This window comes from Panicum virgatum, chromosome 3N, assembly GCF_016808335.1.
Source record: "Panicum virgatum strain AP13 chromosome 3N, P.virgatum_v5, whole genome shotgun sequence".
In the NCBI taxonomy this organism is placed as follows: Eukaryota; Viridiplantae; Streptophyta; class Magnoliopsida; order Poales; family Poaceae; genus Panicum; species Panicum virgatum.
The window spans coordinates 25,265,453-25,290,939 of record NC_053147.1 but is presented as its reverse complement, the minus strand read 5'-3'; the positions used below and the strand labels follow the sequence as shown (position 1 = coordinate 25,290,939).

The 25,487-nt window shown below is 56.8% G+C and overlaps 1 protein-coding gene across 1 annotated transcript in view; it reads left to right on the top strand.

Moving 5' to 3' along the window:
• LOC120665334 (transcription factor TGAL5-like) overlaps positions 1-22,775 on the top strand; it is a 45,013-nt gene extending 22,238 nt beyond the window's left edge. Inside the window, exons 4-10 of the mRNA XM_039944873.1 lie at positions 182-229; positions 313-513; positions 2,209-2,254; positions 2,334-2,605; positions 2,708-2,955; positions 22,242-22,385; positions 22,483-22,775. Coding sequence (XP_039800807.1) covers positions 182-229; positions 313-513; positions 2,209-2,254; positions 2,334-2,605; positions 2,708-2,955; positions 22,242-22,385; positions 22,483-22,549 — 1,026 coding nt within the window. The 3' untranslated portion in view covers positions 22,550-22,775. The remainder of the gene's footprint in view (positions 1-181; positions 230-312; positions 514-2,208; positions 2,255-2,333; positions 2,606-2,707; positions 2,956-22,241; positions 22,386-22,482) is intronic.
• The last annotated feature ends 2,712 nt before the right edge of the window (positions 22,776-25,487 follow it).

Below are 25,487 nucleotides of genomic sequence, written 5' to 3'. Positions count from 1 at the left end.
GGACATACTGGAATGGAGGGGCAAACAGGTAAGAGCTGCTATCTAAAATCGATAGTGTAGTAACGCCCAACAGGAGATTTAGCTCCAATAATGTATTGTCTTCTTGATGTTGACTAGGTATCTTACTGTATAACTAGCATTGCTCCCTGTTCTAACTCATCTTTTTGGTGTGCTGGTGCAGAGGAAGCATGGAACCACAAGGAAAGATGGCAAGCTGCTAGACGCCAAGGTACATATATATGGTTGCATTTGATAACAATTTATGCACCTGCAGGTTTGCCGAACTTTTACTTAAACTTTTCTAAATTTTAGACCGAAAGACGATTGGCTCAGAACCGAGAAGCTGCAAGAAAGAGCAGACTGAGAAAAAAAGGTGGAAACGGACAATTCAAAAAAATTATATTAGCTGGAACCATGCCTAACAATAATGTACGACTTCTGCAGGCCTATGTGCAGCAATTAGAGACAAGTCGGATTAGGCTTCAGCAAATCGAGCAAGGCCTATGTTCACAGGTTCAAATCCTCTGTCTAGTGTCTAGGACTAGGAGCCACAGGCTGAGGAACGAGAGTACTCTATCCTGCCTGTGATGAGTGAATTGTCAACCGTGCGGTGTGATCGTGCGCTTGGTCTTTGGATTGCAGGTACACGGGCGTCGAGTGTCGACGGAGAGTTGCCGTGGAGGAGCTCTGGACGGGCGGCAGCTGTGGCATCCACTCCTAGATCGAGGGCGCAACCGGCGACGGAAGGCGGATTTCTTGGTTTGCGCCACAAAACCAAGCAGGCGGATAGCGGTTGAAGACGCCAAGTCGTGGAGGCACGGGCGTCGGTCTCGGGACTGACGGAGGCGACGGGTGTCGACGGCGTCTAGGGCCTCGCTGCGGGCGAGGAGGGGACGGGCGTCGGGCGGCGTCTAGGGCCGTCAGAAGGCCGAGGCGGGAACGGCGTCTAGGGCCACAGCGTGGAGGCGGGAATCTTCCCGCGCGAGGAGTTTTGGCGGTTTTCTCAAAACCGGCCACCGACCCGGGTTTCGCGGACCCTCCAAAACCGCGGACCGAAACTTCGTCGACGTGGCGGCATCGCAGCAAAGACTTCGAGTCGAAGAAAGAAACTCCGCCGTCGATCGAGGCTGTACAGCGGGCTGCTGCAGACCCGACCGGTCTGACCGGTCCCATGGACCGGTCTGACCGGTCTGGCCGCAGCAGCTGGGTATAAATACCCCCACCAGCCTGTGGCTGGTTGAGTCTCTTGAGTCTTTTTGTATTCTCTTCGTTTTTCCTTCTCCCTCCCCTGCTCTAGGTTAGGGCCAAGGACTCCAATGCAAAAGATGGTTAGATTATAGCTAATCTCTCAAATCTAGAGGGTGGATGATGGGCGGATGGCTCTAGCTTTGTATAGGTGAATTCCTCTGAAATTTATGAATGAAATCTTGTTGAGATTCACATTTGTGTGCTGAGTTCTCGTCCTCTCCCTTCTCTTTTGCGTTTTGGACTTGATTTCTCCTCTTTTGGGATGTTTCGTGTTTAGAGGAATCAAGCACGTGGATTTGTGTTTTGACGAACACATTGTGACGATTCTGATCTATTTAGCCTAGTGCCAAAACCCCTAAAATCGCGAGTTCTCACGAATTGGAGATTTTGAGTTTTTGAGAAAACCCCAATCCTCGTTGATTTTCCCTCGATTTCTCACGATCTGTTAATCTTTTGGGAAAGATCTCTTGGGGTTATGTTCATGGAGTAGATGCGAAGCTATCCTCCAAGTTTCATCGAATTTAGACTTCGTTTGCTCGAGATTTGACATTTGGAGCTTTTGTTGGCGGGCTGTCTGGGAGCGACCGGCCTGACCGGTCTGAGTAACTGGTCTGACCGGTCTGGAATTTGAATTCCCAGCCCGACCGGTCTGACCGGTCTGTGCTACCGGTCTGACCGGTCTCTGCAGTCCAGTTCTGCGTTTTGACTTGGTTTGCTTCCGCATAGTTCCCTAGGACGTTGTTGCTCAGAGATAGCTAGTCCATAGCTATTCTCTTATTTCCTAGGTTCGAGGAGTTGTGGTGATTTTTGGGATATAGGCCGACGGATCGATTTCGAAAGAAATTTTGATCGGCTCCCATTCACCCCCCTCTGGTCGCCGGTTTCGGTCCCTCACAGGCCCGGGCATCAAGATTTTGATCTCATTTTCATAGTGTTGCCATTACCTGGAATGGTTTTCAGGGCATGTTCCCAGGAGGAGGCAGCGCATCCGGAGCTACAAGTTCTGGTAACCATCACCTCCAGCCGCTCAGAACAAAGCCTCACCCACTTTAACATTTCATATCTAGTACTGTATGTCATTGCAGGCGCTGTGATGTTCGACAAGGAGTACGCCCGATGGCTAGAAGATGACAGCAAGCTCATGACGGAGCTCCAGGGCATTCAGCAGGCTCAAAATCTCGACGCAGACCTTGGGGCCATTGTTGAAGAGTGCGTGCGGCACTACGACGAGCTGTTCCACCTGAGGGCTATGCTTGCAAGGTCCGACGTGTTCCACCTGATGACTGGCTTGTGGGCGACGACGGCTGAGCGATGCTTCCTCTGGATGGGCGGGTTCCGTCCTTCTGAAATCCTCAAGGTGTAAAAAGTGCCAACTTTTTACCCAAATCACCAGCACAATTTTATCAGGGCAATGCTAGTTGCTGAGTCTTTGATCTTCTCCGTGGTTTCACGTGATCAGATGCTGATCCCTCAGCTCGATCCACTTACGGAGCAGCAGCTGCTGGGGATGTGCAAGTGCAACCTGCAACGGTCATCGGAGCAGACCGAGGAGGCGCTCGTGCAGGGGCTCCAGCAGCTGCACCGGTCGCTGGCGGATGCGGTGGGCGCGAGTGCTCTCATCGACGACGGCGCAAGTGTTGGCAACTACACCGCTCTCATGGCCCTAGCACTTGACAGGCTCGACACCCTCGAGAGCTTTTATCGCCACGTTAGTTCTTATGCTTTCATGGTCATGCAACATTTCTTTTTTCTGAAACGTGGTCCCGCAACGAACCTTATTAGATCCGTGTAGCCTAACTATAACTAACCACGTTTCTTACTACTATGAGTAGAAATCCAATGTTGTGCAGAGGAAACACAGCCAAACATACACTTATTTGAAGATAATTTTTTGGGAGAAGTCCAATTACACCCTCAAACTAACGCAGAAGTTCAATTTTCAAAATTGCAACTACAAAACTAGATAACATAGGCTATCCAACTATTAAAACCGACCAAATTTGGCCCTTGGGATGGTTTTCAAAATGGTTTTGTATTTTTTTTAAAAAATTAAAAATTTCTAATTAGCTCTAAAAAAATAAAGACTAATTCATTTTGAATCAAAAAATTATGAAACTAGTAACAAATTTTTCTAAAAATGTAACCTATTTATTATTGCTCTATTTAAATCTTGGTTATTTAAAAATAATAGACAAAATTACAAGCAACTAAATATTATGAAAATAAAAAATTGGATCTAAATAACTAAAAAGTATCATACCAATAAATAGGTTGCATTTTTAGAAAAAAAATTAACCATTTTGTACTTTTTGATTTAAAAATGAATTACCTATGAATTTTTTAGTTTAAATTTGAATATTTTTAATTCTCACAAAATAGAAAACTACATTCAAAACCATCTAAAGGGCCAAATTTACCCGATTTCAACAGTTGGATGGTCTTTGATATCCGGTTTTGTAGTTAAAAGTTGAAATTCGGACTTTTGTGATAGTTCAAGGGTGTAAATCAAATTTTTCCCTAATTTTTTCATAGGTATTTGAAGAAAAAATTTGATTGCAAGTAAAGTAACTGATATTATTGTTCAAATGCTAACATTAATCTGGTTGATATTTTTCGAATGTTAACACTAATTAATCTGGTTGTAAAATGTTGCCTTTCTTGCTGGAGAGCAGAAAGGTATACAATTATCTAAGAACGAAGTAACGTGGCCAACTTTGTGTGCTTAGCCGTCTAAACATGCGGATAGACATCATTAGCACTTTCCGACTCATAACTAATCTGTATATGTGCACGATCTGTCCCTTTCTGCGTCCCTGACTCCCTGGTATATATACCTTGATGCTTTTCTCGAGGAATTGATATCTAATATTATATATCTAAGCAAGGTTCTTTTTAGTCACACAAAACAAATGTATGAACACTACTAGAAAACAATACATTTGTCCCTGCATATTAGTACCAGATGCATTTTGGCCCGGTACTAAAGGTCAATTTAGTATCGGGCGGTACGCACAGTGTCCTGAGAGTCGAATAGTACCGGCTGAAAACACCACTGGCGTCGAGAGCTAACTATTTAGTACCGGCTGGTGGTTCCAGCCGGTACTAAATGCCACCCAAAATATTTAGTACCGGATAGAATTTACACCCGGTAAAAAAAATACTCTACTAGTACCGGACAAATCCTCCACCCGGTACTAACACACCCAAAAATATATGCCCGGACGAGTGGGCCTTTATCTATTCATCCTCTTCCATTCTCCCTTTTCCCTATCTATTATGTCTTTCCTTCTCCTTCTGTCCTCAATCGAGCAGCCGACCGGAGCAGGCGAGGGAGCTCACCAGGCGAGCGCCCCAGGCCACTCGCGGCCCGGCGGCGGCGGAGGACACGCGTGCGGGCGCGGGCGCGGCCAGGCGGCGGACACGCGCGGGCGGCGGCCGCGCGGAGCTCCTCCGGCGCGGCGACCCCAGCCAGTCGCGGCCACGCGCGCGGGGTGGCATGGCCCGGCGGCGGCGGAGCATGCGGCTGCGGGGAGCTCCTCCGGCGCGGCGCCCCCCGGCCAGTCGCGGCGACGCGCGCGGGTAGGCGTTGCCCGGCGGCGGCGGCGGACACGGTGGATGCGATGCGCGCCGGCGGCGGCGGACATGGTGGATGCGATGCGCGCCGGCGCCGGCGGAGTCGCGGAGATGCGCGCCGGCAGCGGCGGCGGAGATGCGCGCCGGCAACCATGCGACGGCGGCTGGTGGTGGCTCGCTGTATAATTTTTGTTGCAATTTTCCCGCTGTATAATTTTTCTTGCAATTTTTCCCGATGTATAATCTTGAATGTTGTAATCTAAGTGAAGTTTTTCCGGCTTCTCACCCTTTCTACTCTCAGTTTTATTTCCACCCCCATTTGCTCATCTTTTTTCTCTATTCTTGAGGAACAGAGACGAAGCTGACAATGATGGTGGTAAAAAAATGAGAGGAGAGAGAAAGGGGTGAGGACCAGGAGAAGCCATTTAATTTTGTTTGCGCGGAAATTTTTTAGTACTGGTTCGTGTTTTCTGACCGGTACTAAATGTGTGATTTATTACCGGTCAGCCTGACCGGTACTAAATGCAAACACATTTAGTACCGATCAGATGGTACCGGGCCGGGGACCAGTATTAACCGGGTTTCCCGCCCGGTACTAATGGCTATTATTCTAGCAGTGGCAGTATGCTCGTAGAGGATGAGCACCGATCGCTTTCTAAGTGTCGGGTACCACGATTAGGGACACCCTAATCGGGGTACTAAGATCACTTTGAAAACGCAAACACATGTTAGGCGACTGAGCCCACAAAGGCCCACGGCCTGCTTCTCATCCGGAAAAAAGGAAAGGACTCAAAGAAGCCCAGCGTGCGGCCCATTCGCATCCCCCTCGAACCCGTGGGACGATCTCCGCCTCACTCGAGGGTCCCTGTCGAGACCCCTTGACTGTGCCCCGCATCTCCGACTCGCTCGAGGGTAGCGAACCTACCCTCGAGCGGGCAAAACATCTCCACCTCGCTCGAGGCCACCTCTCGGCATAAGGGACAAACGGCCCCGCCACTCAACCACTCGCCGTACGGAGGCATTAAAAGCCAGCCACTCCTCCACGGCTCCCAGGACGGGCAGCGTCGGGCCGCCATTCCCACAGTGGTTGTGACCGGGGTCTCATCCGCCGACTTCAGTCACCGCCCCGCCATACCGGATGCTATAGCAACACTGTGGGACCTGCAACGCGAGAGAAGACAGGCTCGGCACTGCTCCCGATTACTATTCTGCCTACACCGACCGTCCGGATCCGCCTCCCGCTGGGGAAGGGGTCCGGCGACGTCACGTGTCCTTCAGAAAGGGGCGCTCAGCACGCACGCACGGAGTCCCCCGGACCTCCCCCTCGAGGAGTCTGGGACCTCCGCGCGTCCCCCGGACCTCCTAGTGTGCACGCCCGCACTCCGACCAGGGGGTCCGGGGCCGCCGCGCATCCCTCTACCGCCACCGCTGGTGCATACAGGCCTCTAGTCCGCAGGGCCCACCGAACGGCACTGCGCCGTATATAGAAGACCATACATCAGCGACAACCACGCCGCCTGCAGGGGCTGGCAGGACGACCGGCGCAATCTTCGCAGGACCAAGGACGATATCCAGGACACCTGCAACGCCTGACGCCATGCCCTACAGTGTACTTTCTACAGTATCCGACCACTGTACCCCGCGATTCGGGGGAATACGACGACTTCCACGCCCCCACTCATGTGCGCTGCCCCTCCTTGTGACTATAAAAGGAGGAGGCGGGCTACCTTGAGACTGGCTCACTCTCTCACGCTCAGGCACACTCTCTCTCTCAGAGGACGCTCGGACGCTCCCAGACGAGATCCATCATCACTTACGCTCTGGCATCCCTATTCGCCACGTTCAACCCCGCTTCTAGCAGAGACCTGGGAGCTTCTCTCCCTCTCTTGCCTCGCTTGTATCCCCTACTACATGCACTCCGGGTGCAAGATAATACAGTGCCCTCGCACACCCCCTTTGCTGGACGTACGGCCCTGCGGCCGAAACCAGGATAATCCGTGCGTTACTGTGTTGCCTCTTGCATCATCATCTGGGACGAGGAATCACGCAGCATTTACTAGTTGGGATCCGGCCCCCCGGGTCGGGACACCGACAGTTGGCGCTCCAGGTAGGGGCAGCTGCGTGACATTTTTTCTCTCTTGTTCCGATTTTGATCTCCAGGGATGGCGGGCAGATCCAACCCATACCCCATGGGTGTTTCGGATCTGCTCCTAGCGGGATTCATGATCTGGTTCGGGAGTCTCGAGTTCAGAGCGACTGGCAATGGTTACCTCATGCGGCTCCTCTCGCCCAGACGCAACCCCATCACCCCGACTTCACTAGCCCGGCACAACAGGCGTTCGGGTCAGCGTTCGCGACAAGCACGCGCGGAGCGGCGTCGTGCGGCACGCCACAGCTCCCCCACGTGGGTCGAGGCTGGCATGTCGCAACTCAGCATCATGGCCAACGGGGCCACTGTTTCGTCATCACGTGCCTCGGCGCCATCTGCGCCGGCAACATCACCTGTTGCGGCACCAGTGTCTCTCAGGGGGGCTCGACCTCGCCTTCGCCCTTCCCCTTTGGGATGCGCAACACTGCCGCTCGCACCTACACCTCTTCGATCAGCACTAACTTCACCGAGTATGAGGATCTACCGAGTCATCATCTTCTATCGATCTGCAATCTCATCGCATCGTCTCCTGACGAACTCTACGCCGAAACGGCGAGCTCGATCGCCGACGACGTCAACTTCTTCATGAACAACTTCACGGACGAGGAGGCCGAGGACTACTCCGGGGTTTGCGACCAAGACGCTCTCCGCTCTTTCCAGCTGGCGACGGCTTACTGCCTCACCTGCTCTGAAGACTCCAGCGAGGGGGATTTTGATCCTTCCCGGGAGTGCTTCATGGTCCAACTCGCGGACGGGCAAGACGACAACGCCCCGGGTGACGACGGGAATGGCGGGGCGGACGTGCATGCGAATCCACCGGTGGTGCCACCTACAGCCCCTTCTTCTTCTTCAAGCTCGGCGGCGCGGCAAGCACAGCTGGCGCAGCTCAAGGAGCTTCAGGCCAAGCTTGACGAGCAGCGTCAGCAAACTCAGGAGCTGTGCACCGCACTCGAGCAGCAGTGTTCCGCGCGTGGCGCACATGCCCAGGCGGCGGGACGCGTTGCCCGGGAGCGCATCCTGGCGGACGACAACGTCGACAAACCCCCCAAACTGAAGACGGCCGGCAAAAAACTCGTCGCTGCGGCCTATCTACTCCAAGCTATGCCCGAACCTTCGACGCCTTCGGGCCGCAACCTGCGCCGCGAGGCGCAGGAGCTCATCGAGCAAGCTGCCGTGCAGCAGGCCGAGAGTTCTGTGTCTCGTATGCGCTCAAAAGCCCCGGAGCAGCCTGGTGGGACTGCGCACCAGCACCGCGAGGTCTCTGTGCACGCACCACCAGCAGGAAAGGGCAAGGCAGCCGTAGCGCCCGGTGCGAAGGCACCCTCAGTGCACGAGCGCATCGACAGAGTTCCCGTAAGGGAGCAAATCCGTGACACGCGCGGGCATGTCGGTGATGGCGATGCCCGCAACATCATCGACGGTAGGAGGTACACCCCTCGACGGGGTGGACGCTTCGACCCCAAGCACGACAGGGGTGAGTCACCTAAGCCTCCGGGCACCCGTGTGTTCAGCCGGGAAATTCGGACCGCTTCCTTTCCCCCGCGATTTCGACAACCCAGCACCCTCGTCAAGTACTCGGTCGAGACCGACCCTGCAGTCTGGCTCAATGATTACCGCCTAGCGTGCCAGCTAGGCGGCGCGACGGAGGATGTGGTCATCATCCGCAACCTTCCTCTTCACCTTGCCGATGCCACACGAACGTGGCTCGAGCATCTGCCTGCGGATCAGATCCACAACTGGGCCGACTTGGTCCAGATCTTCGTGGGCAATTTCCAGGGCACATACGTGCGCCCTGGGAACTCCTGGGACCTCAAGGGGTGCCGCCAAAAGCCCAACGAGTCCCTGCGCAACTACATGCGACGCTTCTCCAAGCGATGCATCGAGCTCCCCAGCGTCACCCACGTCGAGGTCATCAACGCCTTCCTCGAGGGCACGATGTGCAGGAACCTGGTGCATGAGCTCGTGAGAAGCCGTCCGATCAACACCAACGAGCTGTTCGACGCTGCCACCAACTACGCCGCCGGCGAAGAAGCTGTTGGTGCCATCTTCGACGACAAGCCTAGCAAGCGCAAGGACGATGCGCCCGCGGAGGGCAGCAACGTCAAGCCCAACGCCCCCGCCAAGAAACAGAAGCGGGGGAGGAAGGGAAAAAAGCCGGTCCCACCGAACCAGCGCGGTTCGGGGCAGGCAGAGGACTCCGAGGAGGCCTTCGCTGCTGCCCCGGACCGCAAAGGACCTCGAGGCCCCCTCGAGGCGGTGTTGGCCAGTTCGACGACATGCTTAAGAAGCCGTGCCCTTACCACAAGGGCCCGGTCAACCATACCCTCGAGCAGTGCGAAATGCTCAAGAAGTATTACAACCGCGTCGCGCATCACGACGAAGACAAGAAGAAGGATGCGGGCGACAAAGGTGGAGGTGACGAGTTCCCCCAGTGGAGAACGACAAACATGACATATCGGCAACGCAAGCGTGAGCGCCGGGAAGTTTTCTCCGTCACCAAGGCCACGCCATCCTACCTTGACTGGTCGAAGGACACCATTTCCTTTGGCTGCGAGGACCACCCCGACTACGTCCCGCATCCGGGGCGGTATCCGCTAGTTGTCGATCCCATCATCGGCAACACCCGCTTCTCCAAGGTGCTCATGGACGGAGGCAGCAGCCTCAACATCATGTACGCCCACACCTTGGAGCTCATGGGGATCGGACTGGACAAGCTTCGCCCCAGCAAGTCGCCATTCCATGGCGTTGCGCTGGGGAAGCGCGTCCAACCCCTCGGCCAGATCGATCTGCTTGTATGCTTCGGTACAGCAGTTAACTTCCGCAAAGGAGGTACTCACTTTGGAGGTGGTGGGGTTTCGAGGATCCTATCATGCCATCCTTTGTCGTCCTTGCTACGCCAAGTTCATGGCCATCCCCAACTACACCTACCTCAAGCTCAAGATGCCGGGTCCAAAGGGCGTCATCACCATCGGCTCTTCGTTCGAGCACGCCTACGAATGCGACGTCGAGTGCGTTGAGCGCGCGGAGGCTCAAGCAGAGGACGAGGCTCTCGCAGCCACCCTCGACAAAATGGCAAGCGAGGCCTTGGACTCCACGCACCGACACGCCGGGAGCTTCGAACCCGCCGAGGGTATCAAGAAGGTGCCCCTTGACCCGAGCCACCCCAACGACAAGGCGTTGCAGATTAGCGCCACCCTCGACAGCAAATAGGAAGTGGTGCTCGTCGATTTCCTCCGCGCCAACGCAGACATCTTTGCGTGGAGCCCCTCGGATATGCCTGGCATACCGAGGGAGGTCGCTGAGCACTCCCTTGATGTCCGACCCAACTCCAAGCCGGTGAAGCAGCGCTTGCGACGCTTCGACGAGCTCAAGCGCCGGGCGATCGGCGAGGAGTTGCAGAAACTTCTGGCGGCCGGATTCATCAAGGAGGTATTCCATCCCGAGTGGCTAGCTAATCCAGTATTAGTGAAGAAAAAGAGTGGAAACTGGAGGTTGTGTGTAGATTACACTAGTTTAAATAAGACATGTCCGAAGGTTCCCTTTCCTTTGCCACAAGTTGATCAGATTGTAGATTCTACTGCGGGATGCGAACTTCTATCCTTTCTTGATGCCTACTCCGGTTACCACCAAATCAAGATGAAAGAGTCCAACCAGCTCGCGACTTCTTTTATCACACCTTTCGGCATGTACTGCTACGTTACGATGCCCTTCGGCCTCAGAAATGCCGGAGCTACATACCAGCGGTGTATGCTCCACGTTTTCGGAGAGCATCTCGGGCGCAGCGTAGAGGCATATGTCGATGACATCGTTGTAAAATCCAGGAAGGCGGACGACCTGGTTGCCGATCTCAGGATCACATTCGATTGCCTGCGGGCCAAAGGGGTAAAACTTAACCCCGAGAAGTGCGTGTTCGGGGTGCCTCGAGGTATGCTCTTGGGCTTCATTGTCTCCCAGCGGGGCATCGAACCCAACCCTGACAAAGTCTCGGCCATCACTCGGATGGGACCAATCCGAGACCAAAAGGGGGTACAGACGGTCAAGGGATGCCTAGCGTCCCTTAGCCGGTTCATCTCGCGTCTCGGCGAGAAAAGCTTACCCCTGTATCGACTCTTGAGGAAAACTAAATGCTTCACGTGGACCCCCGAAGCCCAAGAAGCCCTCAAAAGGCTGAAGGCATCGCTCACTCGCGCCCCCATTCTCACACCACCCACGGACGGTGAGCCCCTCTACCTGTACGTAGCTGCGACGACCCAAGTGGTTAGCGCGGTGATCGTGGTCGAAAGACAAGAGGAGGGCCATGCTCTGCCCGTCCAACGGCCGGTGTACTACATCAGTGAAGTGTTGTCTGAAACTAAGACACGCTATCCGCAGATTCAGAAGCTGCTCTACGCTGTGGTTTTGGCTCGGTGCAAGCTGCGCCACTACTTCAAGGCCCATCCCGTCACCGTGGTGTCATATTTTCCTTTGGGAGAGATAGCCAGCAACCGGGAAGCCGAGGGTACAATTGCCAAGTGGTCTGTGGAGCTGATGGGAGAAACTCTCACCTACGCCCCCCGCAAAGCGATCAAGTCCCAAATCTTGGCCGACTTTGTGGCTGAATGGACGGACATTCAGCTACCCCCACCACAAATCTAGGGCGAATGCTGGACTATGTTTTTCGAAGGGTCGGTGATGAAAATCGGCGCCGGTGCCGGCCTCCTCTTCATCTCACCCCTCGGAGAACACATGCGGTACGTGATACGCTTGCATTTCCCTGCTTCGAATAACATGGCAGAGTATGAGGCCCTCCTCGGTGGCCTCCGCATCGCCATCGAGCTCGGCGTCAAATGCCTCGATGCGTGCGGCGACTCTCAACTCGTCATCGACCAAGTGATGAAGGAATCAAGCTACCACGACCCAAAGATGGAGGCGTAATGCAATGCAGTGCGCCACCTCGAATACAAGTTCGACGGCCTAGAGCTCAATCATGTCCCGCGCAAGTACAACGAGGATGCCGATGAATTAGCCAAGATCGCGTCGGGGCGAACCACTGTCCCCCCGAACATCTTCGCTCGCGACATCACCAAGCCCTCTGTCGAGTTCAAGGATCCGACGGAGCCAGGCCCCTCGTCCGCTGGGCCCTCCGGCGGGAACCCCCCGGCGGACGACGTCGAGCCCATGGACATTGACTTCGGGACTACCTCCGCGGATGAGGCCGAGGCAATGGAAGTTGATGAGGCCCCCACTTCGCATGATTGGCGCGTCCAGTATCTCGACTGGATGATTCGAATGGTCTTACCCTCGAACCATGCTCAGGCACGGCGCCTCGCCAGGCGGGCCAAGTCCTTCATCCTAATCGACAACGTGCTATACAAGAGCAGTCCCTCGGGCGTCATGCAGCGATGCATCCCCGTCCCCGAGGGCAAGGAGCTGATCCGCGACATCCACGCCGGCATCTGCGGCCATCACGTTGCGCCGCGCACCCTCGTGGGTAACGTGTTTCGGCAAGGTTTCTATTGGCCCACCGCGGTCGCCGACGCCACTGACGTCGTGCGGACCTGCGAGGGTTGCCAGTTCTACGCTCGAAAGATACACCTCCCGGCCCATGCTCTGCAGACCATCCCCATCACGTGGCTGTTTGCCGTGTGGGGACTGGACTTCGTCGGTCCGCTGCAGAAGGCGCCCGGGGGCTTCACCCACTTGCTGGTGGCGGTCGACAAATTCTCCAAGTGGATCGAGGCTCGACCCATCAGCAAGATCAAATCCGAGCAAGCGGTTTTGTTCTTCACCGACATCGTCTTCAGGTTCGGGGACCCGAATTCGATCATCACCGACAATGGCACCCAATTCACAGGCAAGAAGTTCTTGACGTTCTGCGACGATTTCCACATACGTGTGGACTGGTCGGCTGTGGCACACCCACAGACAAATGGGGAAGTGGAGCATGCCAATGGCATGATCCTCCAAGGACTGAAGCCAAGGATCTTCAACAAGTTGAACAAGTTCGGCCGGAGGTGGCTCACGGAGCTACCCTCGGTCATTTGGAGCCTGAGGACAACCCCAAGCAGAGCCACAGGCTTTTCCCCATTCTTCCTCGTCTATGGTGCCAAAGCCATACTCCCCACTGACTTGGAGTACGGATCGCCAAGGCTCAAGGCATACCAAGAGCAACAAAACCAGCGAGCTCGCGAAGACTCGCTGGACCAAGTGGACAAGGCTCGAGACGTGGCGCTCCTCCACTCTGCGCGCTACCAGCAGTCCTTACGAAGGTATCAAGCGCAGAGGGTCCGGCGTCGAGACCTCAACGAAGGGGCCTTGGTGCTGAGGCTTTGACAAGACAGCAGGGGCCGCCACAAGCTCTCACCACCATGGGAAGGACCGTACATAATCATCGAGGTGCTCAAACCCGGCACGTACAAGCTGGCAAACGACAAAGGCGAAGTCCTCACCAACGCTTGGAACATACAACAGCTACGTCGCTTCTATCCTTAGAATTTCAAACTTTTCGTACATTGTTTGTGTCCGCATTTTCAATTTCCCGAAATAATAAAGAAGTACGATTTGCTTGTTTATGTTTGGGAACCTTCCGGACCCTTGAGGGCTCGGATGCGCATGAACATTGAGGTACGCTTGGCTTTACCCTCGGCAAAGCCAAGCCTCCCTCGGGGGCTACTACGGGGGTAACCCCCGAACGTCCCCAAAAAATCACCAATGTTTTTTTGAAATATTTCCGTCTCGCCCCTAAGTTTCTCGTATCCTTGGAAAAAACGGACGCGAGGCGTAAGCAACTACGGTACGGGGCCGGCCGAGTCGTGGGGCCGCATACGCCTCCGGGATACGGCACCCCCTCACCACCCTACGCCTACGTTGCTTATGAACGCAAAATTCCTCGCAGACATTTATCTAAGTCGCATACGAGAACATGGAAATAAAGTAAAGAAACATAGGCTCGAACACACAAGGCCTCGATGGGCCACACAGTCGATTCAACAAAAATCTCTTATACTCATAAGGTACGATTACAAAGTGCGACTACAATAATCACTAATCCATTACACGGGCTTCGAGGCCCAGTTTTCCTACAGGCTACCATCCCCCCTTGCGGGTCTTCAGTGGCATCGAACTCGGCGATGGGAGGGATGTCTGCCTCGAGCTTCTTGGCGAGGGCGGTGGCGAACTCCTCCGCGGCTGCGTCGGCTTCGTCCATGATGGCCGACGCGGCGTCCGCATCAGCATCATCGGGAACGACGTACCCCGACGACACCCTCTGGAGATCCATGAGGTAGTGTGTCGAGGCCACGGCGAGGGCCTGCAGGACACCGAGACGGAAGGTGCTCTTGGCGTGTTCGGCAATCCGGCCGCCTAGCACGCACAGGCGGCTGATCACCGAACTGCCCGAGACAGCACCCTCCCCGTCGAGCTCTTGACACACGCTGATGGTGGTTTGCTCCAGCTCAGAAAACTCCATCTGTGCCACCATGAGCGTAGTGTGGACCGCTTCCTTTGCCGCGGACTCGTCCGCCACTTTCTGCCTCAGCTCTGGACAAAGGAAATCAATGTAAGCTACGAAAAGATACAAATCGACGAAAACTCGAAGGTACCCACCGGTGATGTTCCTCTGTGCCTCCTCCTTCTGGGTCCGAGCGGCCTCTTCGAGCGAGGACAAGGAGGCTTCCTTCTCCCTAAGAGCGGCCCCCACGTTCTGGAGGGCCACCTCCTTCCCCTCGAGGGCCTCGCCCATTTCCCGGAGGGTCCCGGTGAGCGCAGCTACGGCCACCTCCTTGTGGAGAAGCTCGGTCTTTTGCTGCTCGAGCGATGCCCCGAGGCGCTGAAGCTCGGCGCTCTGCGCCTCGGCTTCCCGAGTCTTCTCCTCGAGCACCGTCCGGAGGCGTTGTAGCTCGGCAGCTTGCGCCTTGGCCTCCCAGGCCTTCTGCTCCGCTGCCGCCCTCTAGACGTCCCGCTGACCGGCAACCTGCGCCAGTTCCTCCTCCAGCGCCTGCTGACACGCTCCCAGATCCGACATTCTCGTGTTGGCCTCGATGTTCTTGAGCACCAGCTCGGCGTTGTGCTGGCCGAGCTGGCTCATCTGGGAGTACATCCAGGTCATCTCGGCGCTCTTATCGCGCGAGATGTCCCTCAGCCGCTGCAAGAGGAAGGGCATGGGTGAAGACGCGTTAAAGTTAAACCGAATCCGAGCAATTTTCGAGGGAATATTTACCTGGCTGACCTGGTAATCCGCATTCTGATGGAGCTGGAAGGCGCGGTCAAGGGCTTGCAAGATCTCGCGATCAACGCTCATCTACGCGTTCTAGGCCTCCTCCTCCTCTTGCTCCTTGCGGAGAAACTCCGAGGGGGGCCCAGACGGGACGATCGCCCCGTGATGGGGCCCCTCGGACATCCCCACCTCGAGCACACCCGCACTGGCCGATGCGAACTCGGCAATGTGCGTGGCGGCGCTTGCCGCAGCAGCGGGGTCGATGTCCATCGAGTCCCCGTATTCTTCAATGCCGTCCGGCAGCTCCACCACCACCGCCGCGCTCCCTTGCGCCATTGGCGCGGGCAACACCACGACGGTGCCCTCGTCCCGGGCCTCGGTGGGCTCCGAGACGGGGGCTCCTTCCACCCCTGGCGCCTCTTGCGCCGTCTCTTCCTCTGCGACGCCCTCGCCCTCGGCCCTCGGGGGCTCGAGGACGAGGGTCTCCTCCTCTGTTTGGTCGGCAGGGCGCTCCTGCGCGCCCCCGCCGGTCTCTCCTCCTGTGTCCGGTCGGGCGGCGCTAGCCGCATTGCCCTGACCGGCCTCGACTTCAGTAACTACCAGGGCACAGCCGTCCACGCCACCCCGACCGGTCTCCTCGGCGTCGGCAGCCTGAGCGGCTGCTTCGGCACCGCTCTGGCCGGCGTCGCCCTCCTCCTCCTGTGCCCGAGCTTGTTGCGCCACCTGGGCCCCTCGAGCCATGGCCTCCCGTAGCTTCGTGGCCGCCGCCTCGAGGTCCACGGCAGGCAGGGGTTGCGGCGCCGTGTGTGGCGTGCTGCGTGCCCCGGTCTTAAGGGCCTTAGCCGGGGCAAGCCGCACCGCATCCTTGGCGACGGCCCCGGGGCTGAAAATCGAGGAACTCAAGTTGAGGACAACAGGATCGAGGAATCCACCAAATACGCAACAAAAACGAAACCCAAGTTTACTTACCCGGATCGAGCGCTCATGCTTCGCTTCCTCGTGGCGCTTCTTCGGGCCCGAGGCACCATACCGCGCCCTCGAAGATTGCCCCGAGGGCGCCCCCCTCGTGCCGGCCTGGAGACTCGAGGCTGCCGGCGCGGAAGACTCCGCGCCCGCCGCAGCCTCGTTGCCACGGATCAGCACCTGGGGCGCGGGCGTCTCCTCACCGATTGCCAGAGGCGACGGCTCCCGCTCCGCACCCTTGAGGGATGGGCCTGATGATGGCTCCGCCACGACCCTCGTCTCTTCTGTCGCTGCCGGCTCCCCCTCGTCATCATCCCACAGGTAGAACGGTGGGGGACTCGCAACCTCTGCCGCCTCATCGCCCCTCAGAGTGTGGTCCTCGGCGCCCGAGGCCTCCTCCTCGTCCTCCTACGAGGACTAGGGCATGGCGGGCCGCGTATTCCCCTCCACGCGAGCAAGCTTGCATGCCTTGTCATGCTTCGCTTTCCTTTTTCTCTTCCTCTCAACCTTCGCCTCTGCCGCGTCCTTCCGCCTTTTCATCTTCTCTGCGTGGAGACGGTTGATCAGGCGTTGTTCCGGGACCGGGGGCTTCGAGGTGCCGCACCTCAACCCCTGCAAAGCACGTCCGAGATGGAGTCAGGAAAAGGGGGCTACACAACACACAGCGGGCTCGAAATTAAAACTTACCAGAGAAATGTACCCCGTCTCGGGGCGCATCTTGATCCTCCAAAGATCCTCGGGATTTTGGGGGAACTCCAACACCGCATACTTTTCTCTCCGGGCGGCGGTGTTGCGGGAAAGCAGCTTGAACGATGTCCTCGAGCCCTCCACCTGGCTCCCGGGGGTGAGCTGGAAAATCGGCAGGGCCCTCTCCACGAGAGGGATCACCCTCTGCCGGTGGAAGTTCGCGATGACGGCTGCCGCCGTCAACCCCTTCCTCGCCAGGTGCGCCAGCGCGTCGGTGAGGACTTCGAGCTTGTCCTGTTGCGCTGGGGGCGACACCCCCCAATCCCACTTCACTGGTCGCTCCCGGAGCACCCTATTGGTGAACGCCGGGAGCGCGCTACGGTAGTTCTGAAGGTAGAACCACCCTCGGCTCCACCCGGCGTTGTTTGTCGTCATCTTGCTGTGGATGTAGAGGTTCCTCCGGGAGTGATGCACGTGGAACGTCAGGCCGCCGGCGCGCGCGAACCGTCTCGGTTAGCCCCGGCCGCTCTCGACGAAGAGTTCGCCGCGGAACAGGTGGATCCAGAGATCCCAGTGCACCTCTATCCCAAGGTACCCCTCGCAGACGGCGACGAAGACCGCCTCCTGCGAGATGGCGTTGTGGCTGAAGTTGTGCAGCTCCGCTCCGTAATAGTCGCACAACGCCCTCATAAATCTGCTGACGGGGACACCGAAGCCTCGCTCGTGAAGGCGCACGAACTCACGACATAGCCTTGCAGGGGCTTCGGCTCGGTCTCATCCGAATGCGGGGAAATCCACGCCGGCGCCCCCGAGTCGGTGATCCGCGGCAGCAGCCGGTCGGCGACCAACTGCTCCAGGACCGCCACGGTGGCGGAGGACTTCCCCCATGGCAAAGGCTCCTGGATGTCCAACATTCCTTCAATTCGAGGGGGAATGTGGGAGTGAAGGCTCTGGGATGGCTAAGGTGCGCTTTCTCTCCCTCTCCTTCCTCTTCCTCCTTTCGCTCTTGGCTACGGGCTCAGGATGCAGGGGAGGCGGGGAAGGCAAAGTGGGATGGAGGCAAATAGCCAGGTGAGGCCAAACAACCCCCTTCTCTTCGTTTTTATTCACCACGACGGGCGGACTTTCCGCCACGACCCAAATCTACCGCATTGAATACGGTATAGTTCGCTGTCGCTGACGGCTGGGCCCCACGACCGCGGAGTCTCCCACGCCCGCACGCGGCAATAACTGCAGCATGGTAACCGGCGGGCGCGGAGTGACTGTCGCACTGTCCCATCCGCCAGCCGCCGCCCACGCCGCTTCACCTACTCGAGGCTGTCGCCTGAAAAGGCGCGCCCACACCGCACCGCACAAATCGGGCCACGTCGCCCACCACCAGCGGGAGACCCGCGCGCGTGACTCACGACTCTGCGTCGTTTTCGAATCAAGACGGAATATTCCTTCAGGGGTCCCTTTACCCTCGAAGGAATCACATTTCGATGCCTTACTGATCAGGGGTTCAAAGCCTGGCCTTTCGTAGGTTCGACAGGCGCCCCAGATCACCAGAGTCAGGGACTGTAGGGATGTGCCATACAAGCTACCCTCGAACGCAGAGTTCAAGACATCCTACGCAGTGTTCAAGGCCAGTCGAGGGTGCCTAGAAGGGGATCCCATCGAGGGAGAACATCGAGCCCTCGGACCCTATCGAATGGGTCCGAGCACGCCTAGCGAACCTTCGCGAGTGCTTTATGTGACGTGTCTATGGACCACGAGCCGACCCTTATCGAACGGGGCACGGACATCCGCTTGAACTACCCGCTAATAGCTCATCGAAGCAGCCATTGCTTGCGGCCCGGGCATGGGTAGCACGGTGCGCTTCACCCCTCCTCCCTGCAGAAGGGCGACGAGGGTCGTAATCAAAGTCGAGGGTTCCCCTGAACGCCTTCACGCAGGCTTGGGCTCGGGGGCTCCTCGCACACCACGGTTCCGATCTCACCCTCAAATAAGTCGACGACTCCCAACTACGAAGCTCCACGTGTGTAACCAAATCCTCCGCTATTTACGTGCGCTCTCCCGACGGATATGCTGAATGCCGGGTCATCGTTCCAGCACTGAGAATACCGAGGCCGGCTGAAAGAGTGCCGATGCCTGCTGAAAGACGTTGGACGGCCACCCCGGTGAGGCAACCCAGTGGGACAACATTTATTGCCCTTGGATGAGCACAAACTCTCCTCCAAGGCCTCGGGGGCTACACCCGCGGGTGCGCTGACGCGCCCCCGCGAAGGAGACTTCACGCATTTTCGAGGGTCCTAACTCTCTGAACACCCCTATACCCTCGATTATCCTCCCCGTATAAGAGAAAGGGGACTTTATTGCTCAAATACAAATAAAGATTACAAAGGGTTACCGGCACGAAGCCGTCGAAAGATACAAACACATTGCCACCTACGTGGCAATTTTCCCTGTCTTGGGGAGGAACGGGTGACGAAGAAAGGCACCGAGTCCCTGGCTGACGCAACGGCCAGGCTACTAGGGATGCGAGGAGCAGCCCCCAGGCCGCACGGGTCCAGCGGGATGCTCTCTTCGCAAGCCTTCTTCTAGCGTCTCCTCCACCGAAGACTACGCGGGGGGTCGAGCTGGCGGACAGCACCCTTCGCACCGTCTCCCCGAGAGCAACCTTGTTGCCGGGGGGGACGATGCGAAGAATAGCCACTGGACCTGGCGCCAGCGCCACGGTCAGGCGTCTCCATCCCCCTTCAGGCTAGGGGACATCGCAGGAGCAGGACCCCACGGGCCCAATGCTCTTCTGCGGATCCCACTTAAGCTGAGGGGTGGTGCGCACGCCCACTCCGGTCTTCCCCCACCGCTCGCAAGCATTCTTCTGGCACCAAGGCCTAAAAAAGCCAGGCCACCCCATCTGGGGGCCGGCCACGAAAGGCTAAAGAAAACATTAAGACTTGGGTAATGCTAGAAGACAGAGCTGGGAGGTTGGAGAGGAAAGGGAACCCCATGACCCCTATTTATAGCCGCGTCGGGCTCCAAGCTTCAGGCCTGTCAAAGGGCAAGGGTTTGGACTGCCCGCGATGACGTGCCACTCCACGAGCAAAGGATGTCCTCGGTTACTGCATCGAGACGCGACTGAACGAAATAAAGCGAAGCTGAGCCCCTGGACGCTAGGCGGCACAGCATCGGCTCAGGCCGACCGCCCTCGAACGGCACGCCGCAAGGCAACCAGGGAAGGCAGGGCCCAGGCCCTGAGTGCGGGATAGCGCGACGAAAGCACCAGCTGCCTAGCAGCAGGCGCCGTCGTCACCCTGGCCCCCCTCAACACGCGGACACGTCTTGTCCTTGAAAACAAACAAACAAAGAGGCGCGCGCCTCGAAGTACTTCCCCCGTGCGTGCACTACCCCGACCGGCGTGTTCCGACATCCGCCAGGCTGGCGCTCCGGTGCGTCTGGCGGGTGCGTGGCATTGACTGATCACGTCAAGGGGGAAATCGCCGAATCACCCTTTGGCCGAATCCATTGACTCGACCAAAGCCTCGGGGGCTACTATCGGGTACCACGATTAGGGACACCCTAATCGGGGTACTAAGATCACTTTGAAAACACAAACACATGTTAGGCGACTGAGCCCACGAAGGCCCACGGCCTGCTTCCCATCCGGAAAAAAGGAAAGGACTCAAAGAAGCCCAGCGTGCGGCCCATTCGCATCCCTCTCGAACCCATGGGATGATCTCTGCCTCGCTCGAGGGTCCCTGTCGAGACCCCTCGACTGCGCCCCGCATCTCCGACTCGCTCGAGGGTAGCGAACCTACCCTCGAGCAGGCAAAACATCTCCGCCTCGCTCGAGGCCACCTCTCGGCATAAGGGACAAACGGCCCCGCCGCTCAACCACTCGCCGTACGGAGGCATTAAAAGCTAGCCACTCCTCCACGGCTCCCAGGACGGGCGGCGTCGGGCCGCCATTCCCACAGTGGATGTGACCGGGGTCTCATCCGCCGACTTCAATCACCGCCCTGCCATACCGGATGCTGTAGCAACACTGTAGGACCTGCAACGCGAGACAAGACAGGCTCGGCACTGCTCCCGATTACTATTCTGCCTACACCGACCGTCCGGACCCGCCTCCTGCTGGGAAAGGGGTCCAGCGACGTCACGTGTCCTTCAAAAAGGGGCGCTCAGCACGCACGGACGGAGTCCCCCGGACCTCCCCCCTCGAGGAGTCTGGGACCTCCGCGTGTCCCCCGGACCTCCTAGTGTGCACGCCCGCACTCCGACCAGGGGGTCCGGGGCCGCCGCGCGTCCCGCTACCGCCACCGCTGGTGCATACACGCCACCGCGCCGTATATAGAAGACCATACATCAGTGACGACCACGCCGCCTGTAGGGGCTGGCAGGACGACCGGCGCAATCTTCGCAGGACCAAGGACGATATCCAGGACACCTGCCACGTCTGACGCCATGCCCTATAGTGTACTTTCTACAGTATCCGACCACTGTACCCCGCGATTCGGGGGAATACGACGACTTTCATGCCCCTACTCATATGCGCCACCCCTCCTTGTGACTATAAAAGGAGGAGGCGGGCTACCTTGAGACTGGCTCACTCTCTCACGCTCAGACACACTCTCTCTCTCTCTCAGAGGACGCTCGGACGCTCCCAGACGAGATCCATCATCACTTACGCTCTGGCATCCCTATTCGCCATGTTCAACCCCGCTTCTAGCAGAGACCTGGGAGCTTCTCTCCCTCTCTCGCCTCGCTTGTATCCCCTACTACAAGCACTCCGGGTGCAAGATAATACAGTGCCCTCGCACACCCCCTTTGCTGGACGTACGGCCCCGCGGCCGGAACCAGGATAAACCGTGCGTTACTGTGTTGCCTCTTGCATCATCATCTGGGACGAGAAATCACGCAACATTTACTAGTTGGCATCCGGCCCCCGGGTCGGGACACCGACACTAAGCAAATCCATCCGAGGCCCTGTTTGTTTTACATTTTCTACTGGCGCTGCAAAAAGAATTTTGCATGCATGATGTCCTAAACAAAGTTTATTTGCATTTTTTTTACAGATGGGTGCAATTTTACGCGACGAATATAATGACAGTAATTAATTCATAATTGGCTACATTGATGTTACAATAATTATTCTCTAATCGTGTGGTCAAAGACTTCATTAAATTCGTCTCGTGAAGTAGCGCAGGGGTTGTGAAGTTAGTTTTGTGAACTGACTTTATTTAATACCTCTAATTAATAGTCAAAATTTGCTACAGTAGCTTGTGCTAATCAAAACTTATGCTACTTAAGCCAAACAAGGCCCGAATATGGCCGTCTATCTTTTGGTTTCATAGTGTAAAACAGTGATCTCCCGTGCTCCTATTTCTGGCCACATCTCTCGTCTGGTGGGCCTCCCTTGTAAGTATTTCGTCGGTCGCGATTGCCGGTGGACAATCTGAGGCAGCAGACCTTGCAGCAAATGCGGCGGCTCCTGACCACCCGGCAGGCGGCGCGGTGCTTCCTCTCCGTCGGCGAGTACCGCCGCCGCCTGCGCGCCCTCAGCTCCGTCTGGGCTTCCCGTCCCCGCGAGTAAGACTACCGACCTGTCTAGCTCAGTCATGAACTCGATCAGCGTTCGGCACGTCAGTCTCATCCTTGGCAATGGCACTGCCTTCTCGGCATGCAGGAGCTTCGTTGCGGCAGCGGAGAACGCCAGCCCTACAGGGACGCCCGGGCAAGCCATCCATCCGTAGAGCAACCACACATCCAGTTCTCCGGCCGGCTTCTGATTTTCTGAAGGTTCCCTTCCCTGCCTCTCCGGTAGCAGGGCGCGGATTCTGCCGTCGTCTGGGCCGGCGAGGGGGCAGATTGTGATAATGCTTTGCTTTGCTTTGCTCTGCTCTGTGGTTCACATAGTATTCGGTGGCATCACTTCGGAAAGAATATAGAGAGAGCTGTGATCTTGCTTTGGCTTGCTTTTGTTCTTCGGCTCGTTCGGCTGGCTGGTGGCTGGTAGCTGGGCTGATTTGGCGTGAGAGAAAAATACTGTTGGATGGCTGGCTGGCTGGTGGCTGGGCTGATTTTACGTGAGAGAAAAACACTGTGCTGGCTGGCTGAACCAGCCAGCCGAACAAGGCCTCTTGAACTGCGCCAAAGGCTTCCGCTTTCGCAAAAAAAAAAAAAAAGCGCCAAAGCGAGACGGAGATTAAAGAAAAGCAGAGACGTGCTGCGCTCGGCGCCTGATGTGTTCTGCTGGTAGAAGTTCAAGTTCCGTTCCGGGAGGATTATTAAACAAACAATCTGAGAGCGTGACCGCCCAGGCCGCACCAACGAACCATATCCGTTTGACCGTTTCGCGGAACATCGAACAGGATTTGCCTAATCTAAACAGGCGGTGTCGATTTAGAAAACGATGATCGGCGATGATCGAGTAGTTTAGTTTGCATTTGCCCTTCTTTTCTTTGCCGGTGTGCGACGGTGGTGCGCGACGTGTCGAAGGGAGCGCGGCTTTTTGTTGCACGCTTCGCACCTGGTGATGGAGAAAGCGTGAGGGTGCGCGGCGACCGAACAGAAAGAACCCGCTGGCCTAATCCCAGCAGGTCGGCACGCAAACGGTACACTTCGAAAGTTCGAATTGTGACCCAGCGTTTTCTTTCTTCTTTCTTTGCTTCGACGGGAAAGTGTGACCCAAGTCAAGGTATATATATATATGAAGGCGAAGTATGTAAGAAATTAACCAACCAAGCGTGATGCAAGCTGCAGGCTGCAAGAGTTGTCATGTCAGATTTGTGACAAGTTTTCTGTGTTATTAGTCACGCTCTAATGCGTGCTTTCATGGCTTCCTGCGTGTGTGGCGTTGATCAGGAATTAGCTTTTCCTTCTTTTTAATCCTCTTATCAGGGAGGGAGAGGGAGAGGGAGAGAGAGAGACATTGCCACGGCTCACGAATCCTACGAAGCTGCGACATCTACCGGCCTGTTTTCAAGCTGGGCTGTTGATCCAAGACCGTGGCCCCTTCCCAGCTCCCGCTACAACCCACACAAGCAAGAAAGGGCCAAGCCACCGTGCCCAACAACCCTATGAGCCCAACAACAAAATACAGACCAGCCCAACAACCAATCATAAGAAAATGTTCTAGAAAATGTAATGTTAAATGTGATATTACAACCGAACATGCGGGGACGTAGGTATAATGTTACCTGTCATTTGAAGGAGCCATTCGCGTAATCTTCAGGTTGTGCTATGTCTGAACCGGAAAAATGCAACTCCTAACATGCGGTACTCCCTCCGCCTCCAAAACAAGTACAACTCTTACTTTCCAAAAAATCAAACAATTTCAAATTTGATCAGATTATATAAAAGGTTACTAACACTTATATCACTAAATTTATTATGAAAATATATTATATAATTGATTTAATGATATTTATTGTGTTACATAATATTATGGGAAATTTGTCTGTGGCACATCCTCAAATGGTGATTTTGTGCACAGCACGCTCCATTCTTTGATTTTGTGCACAGCACACTGTGATTTTGTATTTTTGTCTCCAACACACCGCAGCACATAAAAGGACTTCTTTGCCCTTGCAAAAACTGGGCTCACCTGTCAGCTCTCTCACTCTCCTCCTTCTGCCGGAGCTGCAGCTGCCCACGCCACCGGGCTGCCCCTGCTCCGGGCGCGGCTGAGCACCCGAGGCGGCTCCGTCCACCGCTGCCGCCCGCGGATCCGCCATGGGAAGGGGAGGGACTGGGAGGAGGCGGATCCACGCCGCCGGCCCCTGCGCTGGCTCGCCTGCTCCAGCTCCGCCTGGCGGCCGGCGCGTGGGTCAGCTCCATGTGGGGAGCTGGAGCTCCGGCGGGCGCGGGCCTCCCTGCTTCGCCACCGAAGCCGGCGCGTGAGGGAGCGGAGAGGGGCGATGCGCTCGTGGCCATGCGCTCGCCGGCGCCACAAAGAGGGGGCCCTGCAGGCCGGGGAGGATGAGGAGCTCGCGGGGCCCTGCACGCCGCCCCGAGCTTTGCCGACTTCCCGGGCGGCCGTCCGCCGCCGGCGAGGGAGAGGATAGAGGGGGGCACCGTCCGTCCACCCGCTGCTCCACCCTACCCGCTGCCCCGGCGAGCTCCAAGACCGGCGTGCCTCGCGGGGAGAGGGAGCAGAGGAGGGGCGGCGCGGCCCTGCGGCTCGCTGGAGGTCGCCGGGGGCCTGCCTCGCCGAGCACCGTGCTCACCTCGCCTGCCTTGCCGCGTGCCGCTCCTACCGAGGCCCCGCCACGCCCGCACCTTGTTCAGAGGGGAAGGAGGAAGAAGGTGAGGGAGAGAGCTAACGGGTGAGCCCAGTTTTTGCATGGGCAAAGAAGTCATTTTATGTGATGCGGTGTGTTGGAGACAAAAACATAAAATCACAGTGTGCTGTGCACAAAATCAAAAAATGGAGTGTGATGTGCACAAAATCACCATTTGGGGATGTGCCAGACAAATTTCCATAATTGTTTCTGTCAAAAACTAATTGTTTTTGTCGCCACCTCCGCACGTACCCGTCCGTATACCCACCCATAGTTTCAGTTTCCAAACTGGACCGGCCACCACGGCCCGTTCGCCACGCGGCCCGCGCCGCATGCCGCCACGGCCTCCTCGCCCTCCCGCCGCTCGGCGCCGCACACCGCCACGGCCTCCTCCCCATCCTGTCGCTCG